This window comes from Gekko japonicus, unplaced genomic scaffold, assembly GCF_001447785.1.
Source record: "Gekko japonicus isolate JY-2015 unplaced genomic scaffold, Gekko_japonicus_V1.1 scaffold3326, whole genome shotgun sequence".
Classification (NCBI taxonomy): domain Eukaryota; kingdom Metazoa; phylum Chordata; class Lepidosauria; order Squamata; family Gekkonidae; genus Gekko; species Gekko japonicus.
Window position 1 is genome coordinate 61,847 of NW_015172649.1, and position 13,880 is coordinate 75,726.

Sequence of the window (13,880 nt, forward strand, 5' to 3'; positions counted from 1 at the left end):
CCCCCCCCCCAATAGCTAGCAATCCAAAACAGTCCAGTGGAGCCTGAGCCTTCTGACACACTTCCGATGATGTCAGGGGATGTGGCATATGCAAATAAGTTATGCTAATGAGTTATGCTAATGAGCTCCTGCCCCTCTTTTTCTACAAAATGACCCCTGGCAATAACTAACTAACTAAATGATCCATCTTATGCATCTCATGGATAAAGAGCGCAAGGGTAAGGAAGTGGAAGGTCCCCCAAGGTTGGGCAGCCACGCCAAGGGTGGTCTCTCGGGGTCCCACGTGCAGAGCAGGAGTTGGAAGGAGCAGGGCAAGCTGGCCCCTTCTCTGCTCCAAGGAGGGCTGACAGCTCTGGATCTGAAGACTAGAACAATCTGGACAGAACCCGGGTCTGACTCAACAGAAGGCAGCTACATGTGGTCACCCCTGAACCAGTCCTCCTTCCTTAGCCTGGCCTACTTCACAGGGTTGTTGTTGGGAGCATCATGTGGGCCACACTGTGTTCCCTGGAGAACGAATAGGATGGGAATTTAGTAAGAACCCAAGAAAAGCCCTGCTGGATCAGACCAGTGGTCCATCTAGTCCAGAATCCTCTCTCACACAGTGGCCAACCAATTCTGCTAGCAGATCATCGATAAAAAACAGTAATGAATTTTACAGCTAGGGCAGTGATGGCGAACCTTTTAGAGACCGAGTGCCCAGACTGCAACCCAAAACCCACTTATTGATTGCAAAGTGCCAACACGGCAATTTAACCTGAATACTGAGGTTTTACTTTAGAAAAAACAACTCATACATTAACTTAAGATGATCCAAACAAAGTAAGGAAAGCAATCCCAAATGCTTTCGCTTACTTAAAATTATTTGGCAGAGAATTCGACACTTTAATGATGGTCTGGGCCTGGCTGGGGCAATGGCACGCGTGCCCACAGAGAGGGCTCTGAGTGCCACCTCTGGCACCCGTGCCGTAGGTTTGCCACCGCTGAGCTAGGGAAATACAGGGCTGTTTGTTCTTCTTATATCTAATATTTGCCTTCCTTTATTTTTTCGGCATCTTACATAAATAAGTGCCGTCAAGTTGCAATCAACTTAACGGCAGCCCCAACAGAGGTGGTTTGCCATTACCTTCCTCTGCAGTGTCTTCCTTGGTGGCCTCCTGTTCAAGTAGTGACCCTGCTTAGCTTCTGAGCTCAGGCTATACCATACCATTCCATATCCCTTTCCAAATGTTGGTTTAGTCTTAATTTGTATTGCTATGATTGAGCAAAATGGGACTCTGTCCTTTTCCCCGGAGTCATTGTGAAGCCTATTGAGTCCGCATTTATCAGTTTATTTCCATAGCTGGGTCATACTTTGGTGCATGTGGCCAAATTATGGTTCAGAGAAGGACGTGTCTTACAGATCAGATTGGTCTGCCTCTGGCCTTCGATTCCCCAGCCAGTGGCAAGCCCAGAAGGTTCATGAACAGCACACAAAGGCATCAGCCCTTCCCTGTCGTTCAGCCCCAACAATCCTGTACTGAGACCTAGACTGCTGCTGTACAAGGAGGTTTTATTCTTAACTGCCATGGTTTGTAGCTGCCATACCGCCACAGTGTGTATCTAACTATCCTCAGGCTCTGTTTGGTGTAGTGGTTAAGTGCGTGGACTCTAATCTGGGAGAACCGGGTTTGATTCCCCACTCCTCCACTTGCACCTGGCTGGATGACCTTGGGCAAGCAGTAGTTCTGGCACAGCTGTTCTTGAAAAAGAGCAGTTTCTGTCAAGAGCTCTCTCAGCCCCACCTACTTCACAGGGTGTCTGTTATTGGGAGGGGAAGGGAAAGGCCGCTCTGAGACTCCCTTGGATAGTGAAGGGCAGGGTATAAATCAAATCTCTAAGAACATAAGAACATAAGAGATGCCAATGTTGGATGGCCAGAAATACCAGTGCCATCAGGAGGTCCACCAGTGGGGCCAGGACATTAGAAGTCCTCCCACTGTTGACCCCCCAAAGCACCAAGATGACAGAGCATCACTTGCCCCAGAGCCCCTAGCTATACCTTGTGGCTAATAGCCACTGATGGACCTCTGCTCCATATGCTTATCTAATTCCCTTTTGAAGCCGTCCATGCTTGTAGCCGCCACCACTTCCTGTGGCAGTGAATTCCAAGTGTTAATCACTCTTTGGGTGAAGAAGTACTTCCTTTTATCTCTTCTCTTCTTCTTTGTGGAGAGGGAACTTTCTTGCTGCAGATATTTTGTGGGGGGGGGGGTTATCAGAGGGCAAAGTGAGGATCTGCAGCATTTGAGGGGGAGGAATTGGTAGAAATTAAACAAAGGCAGCTGTACTCATTTGCTGTTGCTGGCCCCCCCCCCTCCAGTAACTGGTTCTCAGAGGTAGTGTGGGGAGGGATCAAGACTCATCCCTGCAGACAGGGGGGCATGATGGTTTGGAAGAAGAAGCAGCCCACTGTCTTCCATGAGTCACCTCTTGAGGAAGGAGGGATATATGTATACTGCCTTCCTGCACCCTTTCTTATACCCCTTGGATCAATGCATGAAGAGACAGAAAAACTGCCAGGATACTCATCAACCGTAGAGTGAAATTTATTGTGGGGATGGGCAGTGATTCCATAACCCCTCTCCAAGATGACATCACTGCCCATCCCATGGGCAGTGAGGGCATTCTATAGTTGGCAGGGATTTCTTGCCAACTCCAATGGGCTTGTTGAGGAATAGTTAGGAATAGGAGGGCACTCCCTCGTAATTGTGCTTCTGGATAATTAGCAAGGTATACAATACAGCTAAAACTTTGCTACAGTGAATACATGGCTACTGTTTCTCTCCTGTGTGCATTAAGAACATAAGAGAAGCCATGTTGGATCAGGCCAATGGCCCATCCAGTCCAACACTCTGTGTCACATAGTGGCCAAAAACTCAGGTGCCATCAGGAGGTCCACCAGCGAGCCAGAACTCCAGAAGCCCTCCCACTGTTGCCCCACAAGCACCAAGAATACAGAGCATCACTTGCCCCAGACAGAGCGTTCCATCTATACCTTGTGGCTAATTGCCACTGATGGACCTCTGCTCCAGATGTTTATCCAGTCCCCTCTTGAAGCTGTCTCTGCTTGTAGCCACCAGCACTTCCTGCGGCTGTGAATCCACGTGTTAATGACTCTTTGAGTGAAGAAGCACCTCCTTTTATCTGTTCCAAGCCTACTGCTCATTAATGTCTTTTGAGTGCCCACAAATTTGTGTATTGTGACAAAGGGAGAAAAGTACTTCTTTCTCTGCCTTCTCTATCCCGTGCAGAATTTTGTAAACCTCTTATCATGTCAAGTTTGGCACCGGACTGTTGGTTTCACCACAGTCTGGGTAGTAGTGTGTTTTCTCTTCTGTGTGAACATCCTGATGTCTTTTAAGATCAGGTTTATTTTGCAAGGATTCCACATGGTCTGGGCACTTGTGTGTCATTGCACCAGTGTGAACCCTTCGGTGTCTAATGAGGGTGGAGCTCTGGCTGAAGCTTTCCCCGCAGTCCAGGCATTTATAGGGCTTCTCTCCCGTGTGGATTCTTTGATGCCTGATACGGCTTGATTTATCACGGAAGCTCACGCCGCAGTCTGCACACTGGTACGGCTTCTCCCCCGTGTGAATCCTCTGGTGCCTGATATGGCTTGACTTGTCCCGAAAGCTTTCGCCGCAGTCCAAGCATCGATAGGGTTTCTCCCCCGTGTGGATTCGCTGGTGTGAGATCAGGATCGTACGCTGGTTGAAGCTTTCACCGCAGTCAAAGCACGGGTATGGTTTCTCGCCTGTGTGGATCCTCTGATGCCGGATAAGTGTCGAGTTCACACTGAAACTTTTCCCACACGTGAAACATTTATATGGTTTCTCGCCTGTGTGGATTCTCTGATGGACAATGAGGCTAGCCCTCCGAGTGAATTTTTCCCCACAGTGTGGGCATTTATGTGGGTTCTCCCCCGTGTGGGTTACCTGGTGTCTATTCAGGCTTGATTTGCAAGTGAAGCCTTTCCCACAGACACTGCACGAATATCTTCGCTTGCCTTCATGTAATCTCTGTTTGACTTTAAATTCAGGGGGGAACACACTGGATTTCTCTTTCCACTTCTCTGCTCTGTTCTTCTGCTGCCTTTTCAGTTCATCAGGTTTCCCAGCACATTCTTCTGTATCTTGACACGTGCTTCTTTCCAGCAATGCTCCATGCGGGTCCCCATCGGTTCCTCTCTCCCAGCCAATGCCTAATGGGATAAAGAGAAAATCCTGACTGGAGCACAAAAAAAGACTCAGAGAACCGTCAGACAAAGAACACACAAAAGCTACTGTTGTGGAGGATGACGAAGACAGAAAATAGATTCAGGTGGGTAGCCATGTTGGTCTGAAGCAATAGATCAAAGCTTGAGTCCAGTGGCACCTTTAAGATCAACACATTAATTTTGGTTACAAGCTTTCATGTGCATGCACAGTTCTTCAGAAAAGCCATTCTGTATAAGGAAGAAGAAGAAGAGATTGGATTTATACCCCACCCTTCATTACCCGGAGTCTCAGAGCGGCTTACAATCTCCTTTCCCCTCCCCTCCCCTCCACAGACACCCTGTGAGGTAGGTGGGGCTGAGAAAGCTCTTTCAAGAACTGCTCTTGAGAGAACAGCTCTGAAAGAACTTATGACTGACCCAAGGTCACACCAGCAGTTGCATGTGGAGCAGTGGGGAATCAAACCCAGTTCTCCCAGATTAGATTCTGTACTCCTAATCACTACACCAAACTGGCTCTCAGAGCATCTACTTGGTCTCAGATTCAGTCCTTGGCAGCTCCAGCTGAAAGGAGCAGATAATGACAACTTTAACCGGGGATTAAACTGATTCACAGATGATAGGTCTGTCAGTGGCTACTAGCCATGGTGACTAAAGGGAACCTCCATGTTCAGAGGCAGTAAATCTCTGACTACCAATGCCAAGAGGCAACATCAGGGGAAGGCCTTGGCCTGTTGTTGGTCCTCCAGAGGAACCGGATGACCATTATTTGAGTCAGGATGCTGGACTAGATGGATCACTGATTTGATCCAGCAAGGCTCTTCATATGGTGCTTGGGGGTCACTGTGGGAGGGCTTCTGGAGTCCTGGACCCACTGGTGGACCTCCTGATGGCCTCTGGGTTTTGGCCATTGTGTGACATGGAGTGTTGGACTGGATGGGCCACTGGCCTGATCCAGCATGGCTTCTCTTATGTTCTTAATGGGAAAGATCTTGACCTGAGACTTTGGAAGGACACTGACCCTCAGAGTAGGTGATATTGAGCTCGACAGATCAAGAGCCTTCATATATAAATTACTCATGCAGCCAGGCCTTGTATCTGACAGGCTGGTGTAATCAACAGAGTGTTAGATTAGGACCTGGGGAACCTGTGCTACACCCACAGGATGCAGAAGAATTCTCAGTGGGGGTGTCCTTGGAAATGTTGTGTACATCTTCTTCCACCAGGGGCCATTTTCCTTGCACTCATCTCATTGTGCCACCAGAGGGCTTTAAAAAACAACAATTATTTTTCAAACACAGTAATGCTGTAATGATCTCTTACCATAGTCTGCTAGCTCCTCTGGAATGCCGCCTTTCTTTCTTTTTGGGGGGTGTTTTTAAGTGTGTGTGTGCGTGTGCATGTGAGTGAGTGTGTGTGCACCTGGAAGTCATGGTGACCTCTGGTGACTGACCCCCACTGGGGGCCTGGAAGATATTCAGAGAGGTGGCTGAACAAAGCCTGCCCCCGCCTCCGCACTCTGGTATTCCAAGGAGGCCTCCCATCCAAGTCCTGGCCGGGGCCGGCCCTGCTTAGCTTCCGAGATCTGACAAGATCGGGCTTGCCTGGGCTATCCAGGTCAGGGGCCCGCTTTCATTTTTGTGTGTGTAAAAAGTCTGTCACTTTTTGGAGTTATAAGGGGAAAGGGTATTGCAGAAAGGAAGGGGTGCTACAGACTCATCTTTTTTGAAATGAAAGCTGGGGATTTGGAGGTACGCCTGTCATGGCAACAGGCGGGCAGCCTTGCTGGTCTGAGACAGCAGAGCAAAGTCTGAGTCCATTGGCACCTTTAAGACCCACAAAGTTTTATTCTGGGTACAAGCTGAAGAAGTGTGTGTGCCCCCCTGGACTCAGGCTTTTATCATGGCAATACATTGTTTCTGTGGCATTCTGGTTAGCCTCAGGAAATGATCCGACCGTGACATAATTTTTTCCCTCCTTTTTCTGGATTCTGTGTGGGCCAACGTGGCTGTTTCCTGCTTTTTAAGCCACATTTATTTACTTCATTTATAGCCCACCTTTCTCTCCAATGGCAGCCCAAGGTGGCTTACATCATTCTCCTCAACCTGCATTTTATCCTCTCAACTACCTTGGAGGCTAGGCTGAGAGTGTGTGACTGGCCCAAGGTCACCCAGCAAGCTTCCATGGCAGAGCAAGGATTCCAGTGTGTACCTCCCAGATTCTAGTCCCACGCTCTAACCACGAGTTATTTATTAAAGCATTTATATCCCACCTTTCCCCTTGTTTTACGGTGGCTTACACTACACTGCACTACACTACACTACAGTGGCTCAAGTGGTTAAGACGCTGAACTGCAGGCTGTGGAAGGTGTAGTTCAGCAGTTCGAGACCCGAGTGTCCCGCATGATGGAGTGAGCTCCCGTCTCTAGTTCCAGCTCCTGTCAACCTAGCAGTTCGAAAGCAAGAAATTGCAAGTAGATAAGTAACAGCGTTCCATGCGCCTTGGTGTTTAGTCATGCCGGCCACACGACCACGGAAACGTCTTCGGACAGCGCTGGCTCTTCGGCTTTGAAACGGGAGACGAGCACCGCAACCCTAGAGTCGGACTCGACTGGCTTTCGAGCAAGGGAACCTTTACCTTTACCTTTACACTACACTACACTATTACTCCTGCCAATCTAGCAGTTCGAAAGCAAGAAATTGCAAGTAGATAAATAGGTACCACTTCAGTGGGAAGGTAACAGCGTTCCGTGTGCCTCGGTGTTTAGTCATGCTGGCCACATGACCACGGAAATGTCTTCAGACAGTGCTGGCTCTTCGGCTTGGAAACGGAGATGAGCACCGCAACCCTAGAGTTGGACTCGACTGGCTTTCGAGCAAGGGAAACCTTTACCTTTACTTTACACTACACATATTGCAGGGATCATACAGGGACCCCTTCCCCTCTTTGCCTGTGCCTGAATCCAGAGCCAGCGGAAAGCCAGCCCCCCAATTCCATCAGCAAGATTAACAGCCTTCCGACATTCCTGGATGCCACCCCATTTGTCTACGTTGTGCTTACACTTCTTCTGGGATAGATTCGGATGGGTAGCCGTGTTGGTCTGAAGCAACAGAACGAAGTTCAAGTCTAGTGGCACCTTTAAAACCAACAAAGTTTATTTCTGGGCATAAGCTTCCGTGTGCTTGTTCTTCTAGGATAATCATTCCGTCTTAGAGCCAAACTAAATGTGACAGAGGACACGTGGCCACTCTCTCATAAATCACTTCCAAGAATGCCAGTGCTTAAAAAAGAGCAGGTACCCACCACAAATAAAGAGGTCAAACAAATATAACCCCTCCTCCCCCCACACACATGTACACATCCCAGATTCCTGGCATAAGAGGCATCTTTACCCAGCAAAGCAACACTTTCGAGCAAGGGAAACCTTTACCTTTACTTTACACTACACACATTGCAGAGTTCATACAGGGACCCCTTCCCCTCTTTGCCTGTGCCTGAATCCAGAGCCAGCGGAAAGCCAGCCCCCCAATTCCATCAGCAAGATTAACAGCCTTCCGACATTCCTGGATGCTACCCCATTTGTCTACGTTGTGCTTACACTTCTTCTGGGATAGATTCGGATGGGTAGCCGTGTTGGTCTGAAGCAACAGAACGAAGTTCAAGTCTAGTGGCACCTTTAAAACCAACAAAGTTTATTTCTGGGCATAAGCTTCCGTGTGCTTGTTCTTCTAGGATAATCATTCCGTCTTAGAGCCAAACTAAATGTGACAGAGGACACGTGGCCACTCTCTCATAAATCACTTCCAAGAATGCCAGTGCTTAAAAAAGAGCAGGTACCCACCACAAATAAAGAGGTCAAACAAATATAACCCCTCCTCCCCCCACACACATGTACACATCCCAGATTCCTGGCATAAGAGGCATCTTTACCCAGCAAAGCAACATCCCCATCGTTTTCCTGCTTGATCTCTCGGCAGGGCTGTTTCTCTGCAGCATCAGGGGATGCCTGGTCTACTTCGGAAAAGCTCACCACGACCTCCTCAAATGTTCCCAGCACCTGGAATAGCAACCAGAAGAAGATCACCAACTAAAACCAACAGGTACATGCTATTTCCTATGATTCTTACTCCATTTTTCTCTTTACCCCTGCCTCCACAATGAGGAAGGAGTACATAGTTCACCCTTCCCCGGTTTAATCCTCACAACAGCCCTGTATGATAGGGTGGCCTGAGAGGGTTTATGCAGGAGAGAATACAGCTGGCCTGCTGACATCTTTCCCGGCTCCTGTCAAATGGTTTTAGAAAGCCGCCCTGAGCCGTTTGGATAGGGTGGGGTATAAGTCCCAAAATAAATAAATAAATAAATAAAAGCGGGTGGAGCCAGGTGTCCAACAAGACTTTTGATTGGCTGTGTGGATTCCTTCCAAGGAACTTCACTACGTGACTGAAGGGAATCTGTGTGTATGCAAGACAACGCTTTTTAAACAGTTTTGTTAACTTAAAAAGGCATCCTGTTGGAACAGAGCTTCTGCCTGAAATGTTGAAGAGTTATTGTTAGAGAGTTATGCATTACCTCACTCCCTGCCATTTTGTGGTTGGCTCCGCCTCATCTGGCAGCCATTTTGTGGTTGTGTTATGTGTCCACTGCCCTATGCCAGAATTCTAAAGGTGCCTTCAGGTTCAAAAAGGTTGGGGACCCTGGTCTACATCACATTGGCTCTGAGTAGGGCTTTCCCAGGTTGTTGAAGGCCTACATTCACATAAGATGTAAATTCCTGCAATGAAACTCCAACGACCATTTCTCTAAAAAAAATAATGAATGGGGGGATTCCAAAATATGGCAAACTTTGCCCCCCCTCTTTTTTTTAGAAGAAGAGATTGGCTTTATACCCCGCCCTTCACTTGAAGTCTCAGAGCGGCTTACAAACTCCTTTCCCTTCCCCTCCCCACAACAGACACCCTGTGAGGTGGGTGGGGCTGAGAGAACTCTGACACAAACTGCTCTTTCAGCTGTGCCAGAGCTTGTGACTGACCCAAGGTCACATCAGCAGGTGCAAGAGGAAGAGTGGGGAATCAAACCCGGTTCTCCCAGATTAGAGTCCGCACACTTAACCACTACACCAAAAAAAAAGAGAAGTTTATTCTCCATGGGTCTTCCTTTTGGAATTGGTTTGTAATGATCATAAGAACATAAAAAGAGCCCTGCTGGATCAGCCCAAAGGCTAGGGTTGCCAGCCTCCAGGTGGTGGCTGGAGATCTCCTGCTATTACGACTGATCTCCAGGTGACAAGAGATTTGTCCACCTGCAGAAAATGGCCCCTTTGGAAGTTGGACTCTGTGGCATCATACCCAATCGAAGTCCCTCCCCTCCCAAAACTCCGCCCTCCTGAGGCTCCACCTGCAAAATCTCCAGGTATTTCCCAACCCAAAGCTGGCAAACCTACCAAAGGTCTATCTAGTCCAGTATCCTTTTTCACAGAGTGGCCAACCAGCTGCCTCTAGGAAGACCAGAAACAGAATCATCCTGCCTGGGCTCCTTGGCTACTGCTACGAAAAGGCCTACTTCCTCTAGTACTGCAGGGAGGAGATACCTGTCGTGACCAGTGTTCCCTCTAAGCTGAGTTAGTGTGAGCCAGATCACCGTTTTTTTTAGCCTCCAGCTCACACATTTTTGTCTTAGCTTAGGGAGGAGGGCTCCAGAGCAAACTAACTGATGCAGCGGCCAAATCGCTCGCTCACCACTTTAATGCCAGTAGCTCACACAGTAGAAATTTTGTTCACAACTGCAATGTTCCCTCTAAGCTGTAGAGTCTGGTGAGCAAAAAAATCTACTTTGTGAGCTACAGGCATTAAAGTTGTGAGCCAGCGCTTTGGCTCCTGCATACATTTGTTTGCTCTGGAGCCACCCTTCCTGAGCGAAGACAAAAATCTGTGAACCGGAGGCTAAAAAACTGTGAGCTAGCTCACACTAACTCAGCTTACACTAACTCAGCTTAGAGGGAACACTGCTCACAAGACTCCACAGCTTAGAGGGAGCATTGGGGGTCGTGACTAGCAGCCCTTGGCAGCCCTGTCCTCCATGAAGTTGTCCACTCTCCTTTTTAAAGCCTTCCAAGGTGGCAGCCATGACCACATCCTGTGGCAGGGAGTTCCACAGTTTAACGAAGTGCTGCGTGAAAAAGGACTTCCTCTTGTCTGTCACGAATCTCCCACCTTTCAGCTTCAGTGGATGTATTATGGGAGAATTCTAGTATTATGTCCCGTGTCTCCACGACATGCATAATTTTATAGGCCTCTTTCATGTCTTCCCTTACATGCCTTTTTTCTAAGCTAAACAGACCTAAGTGTTTTAACTGATCCTCACAGAACAATCTGTAGCTCCCTGATCATTTCAGTTTTTCTGCACCTTTTCAAGCTCTACAATATCTATCACCTCAGGGAAGAGTGTTCTGTACTGCTCTTCATCTTGACATCATAGCTTTCTCTATGCAGGGAAATTATTTTCTATTAAAGAAACTCCATGTGTGCCCTTATTTATAATCATAAGCAGCCAAGGCTAAACAAGGGTTTATCACCTCATTAAGAGAGTGCCCAGCATCATGTTTGAGAAGAACCTTGTGGGCTGAAAGGCAGCGATAAATAAAGATCGAGATGGGTAGCCGTGTTAGTCTGCCTGTAGCAGTAAAAAACAGCAAGAGTCAGAAGAACAGAAGAGAAGCCATGTTGGATGAGGCCAGTGGCCCATCCAGTCCCACACTCTGGGTGCATTCAGCCGGGGCGTTTCAGCCGGCATAAACTGTACCGGTTGGAACCGTTGCAGTTTATGCTGGCTGAAAAACAATCACACTTACCTCCTTTCTGTGGAGCCCATCGCTGTATGCCCATTCACACACAGCGGGCGTCGGCGGTTTGTTTGTTTTTTTAAATTCAGTTTGCACATGCACATAGGCAGCCATCCACAGAATGGCGATCTTCATGCATGCGCAAAACACCCCGTCCAGAAAAGCATGTCCTGAAGAGAGGACTTACCTTTAAAGTTTAAAGAGCAAACAGGCCTCCCTGAGGTCCTGGACTCCTCTAAAACATTAAACTAAGGACCTTTTCTCTCTTTTTTTTTAAACAAACGCTGGGGTGAAGCTTCGCCCAAGCGCATATCGCCGACCTAAAAAAAAAAAAAAGTGGGCGAAAATCGGAAGCCTCAGGCTTCCGAACGGAAGTGGCTCTACAACGGTGGAGAGTGATCAGACGGGGGTAAAGCGATTACAACTGTTGCACTCAGGATACCACCGCCTGGGGACCTAGTGGCAGAATACAACGGTTTAAAGCTCTTTGCAATGGTTAGGGACGGAAGGCAGATGTTCGCCGTGTGAACGTCAGTAAGTACACCGATTCCAACCGGCACCTATACCGTTGTAAATGCCCCTCTGTGTCACACAGGGGCCAAAACCCAGGGACCATCAGGAGGTCCACCAGCAGGGCCAGAACTCCAGAAGCCCCTCCCACTGTTGCCCCCACAAGCACCAAGAATACAAAGCATCACTGCCTGAGACAGAGTATTCCCTCTATACCTTGTGGCTAATAGCCACTGATGGACCTCTGCAGCATCAGGGGAAGGCCTCGGCCTCTATGCCCTGTTGTTGGCCATCCAGAAGGACTGGTTGGCTACTGTGGGAGACAGGATGCTGGAACAGATGGACCACTGCTCTGATCCAGCAGGGCTCTTGTTATGTTCTCATGAGAAGACAGTCCTTCAGACACCCTGGTCCCAAGCCATGTATATGCAATTACCTCACCATGTCCCTTTCTGCTCTATAATGATTCTTGGGATGCCTGTCACAATAATGGAAATTCACTAAAAGATATTTCAAAAATAAATGCTCCCACCTGCTGCTCTGGCTTCCCAGACTCCCGTTGCCTCAGCACCTTGGTGTGTTTCTCTGGCTTCAGCCACCGGTGGCAAAGATACCACAGCCGGCTGCAGATCTCACGGGGCCCCTTGGTCTCCTGGTAGCGCAACTGCCGGAAGCGCTGGCGTTGGGTCTCAGTGCTGGGAACCCCTTCTCCAGCGGTCTCGTCCTTCGTTTCCTCACAAACCTGAGGTTCTGGGGAGGCAGAGGGCTGGAGGGTTCCATTTCGGTGGCTTAGGAGAAGTCCCATCACCCCCTGCCCTTCTGAACGCTCAGAAACCTCAGTCATCTCTTTGGCTTCACATTCTCTAGCCTCCTCTGAGGACTTTGCTTGCGGTGACTGGATCGCCTTAAGGAATTCCTGCCACCGGGCTTCCCACAGCTCTTCACCCGGTTCCTGCTTAATGCGGTCGGGTATTGCCCAGCTCTGAAATCCTCCCAGGGTTTTCCCGACCCTGGGCAGCGTCGCCTCGACGAAAGAACCCCAGCCAGGAACAATGTGGAGACCCTTTCCATGCTGTGCCCTCATCACCTGATACGAGGCCTGTCAGCTCCGGTGGCTCTGTTTTAATTACGGGACTTGCGCTGGTATCGACCACAGCCTCAAGCTGGGGACCCTCGGTTGCCGTCACTCCCTGATCAGCAGCCATCCCCCCTGGCCGCGGCAGGCAATAACTCGGCCCCACACTTTCCGCAAATCAGGCAGGGCAAGTGACCACGTCTTTGGGTGAGCCAGAGATTATAACGGAGCAGAGGGAGTTGTCCTCAATTAAGAAAGCGCTTTTGCCTGAGGAGAAAAAGAAGCAAGGAGAGAGGAGGAGTTCCAGACTGGCAACTCCTACTTTGGCCGTCAGTCTGAGTTCCATTCAAGATGCTGCTTATGACCTTTAAAGCCCTTCACAACCTGGTAACCAGTGTTCCCTCTAAGCTGAGTTAGTGTGAGCTAGCTCACAGTTTTTTAGCCTCCGGCTCACACACTTTTGTCTTAGCTCAGGAAGGAGGGCTCCAGAACACACTAATTTATGCAGCAGCCAAAACTCAATCTCACAACTTTAATGCCAGTAGCTCACAAAGTACAATTTTTGCTCACAAGAGTCCACAGCTTAGAGGGAACATTGCCTGGAACCCACACATTTGAAGGACCATCTCCTTCCCTGTGTCACTGTGCAACAACTACAGTCTTCAGGCAGCCATATCCGGCTTTTCCCATCATGGCTCTGTGGAATGGGCTCCCTGAAAAGGTGAAGATCTTTGGAGCTCATTAGAAGGCGCTATTAGCCAGGGCTTTTGAGGGGGTCTGAATGGCAGGCCTCTTTGGGGGGGGGGGGATGGGGGGCTTCCTATTTTATTTTTTGTTTTTAAACTGAAAATGTTTTTAACTAATTATTGTGATCTGTCTTGAACTACAAGGAAATAAGTATTTTAGGGATAGAAATATTTAAATAAGTAAATATCTGTATGTGTCAAGGCTTCTGGTCAAAAGAGCTTGTTGTTAATAATTTTATGCCAGTAGAGGTACTGAACTAACTATCTGTAAGTAAGATTCAGGTAGGTGGCCATGTTGGTCTGAAGCAGGAGAACAAAATTTGAGTCCAGTGGGACCTTTAAGGCCAACAAACTTCTACTCATTGTATACGCTTTTCATGTCCACACACTTATTCAGATGCAATGAAATGGAAGTTACCAGTTCCTACATATAGGTAGAGGGTGAGCAGCAAA

General features: G+C 48.5%; 1 protein-coding gene across 1 annotated transcript; it reads right to left on the reverse strand.

The window, feature by feature from the left end:
* Positions 1-3,311: 3,311 nt before the first annotated feature.
* On the reverse strand, positions 3,312-12,690 carry LOC107119258 (zinc finger protein 586-like). The gene is made up of 3 exons (XM_015421725.1): positions 12,139-12,690; positions 8,186-8,312; positions 3,312-4,243 (listed from the first exon to the last, which is right to left on the reverse strand). The coding sequence occupies exons 1-3, from the start codon at positions 12,688-12,690 to the stop codon at positions 3,312-3,314; spliced, it is 1,611 nt and encodes a 536-aa protein (XP_015277211.1).
* Between the last annotated feature and the right edge of the window lie 1,190 nt (positions 12,691-13,880).

Coding starts and splice junctions, on each gene's coding strand:
- LOC107119258 (XM_015421725.1), bottom strand. CDS start 12,690: ATGAGGGCACAGCATGGAAAGGGTCTCCACATTGTTCCTGGCTGGGGT. Junction 8,313..12,138: donor CTGGGAAGCCAGAGCAGCAG/GTGGGAGCATTT, acceptor TTGCTATTCCAG/GTGCTGGGAACATTTGAGGA. Junction 4,244..8,185: donor TGGGGATGTTGCTTTGCTGG/GTAAAGATGCCT, acceptor TTATCCCATTAG/GCATTGGCTGGGAGAGAGGA.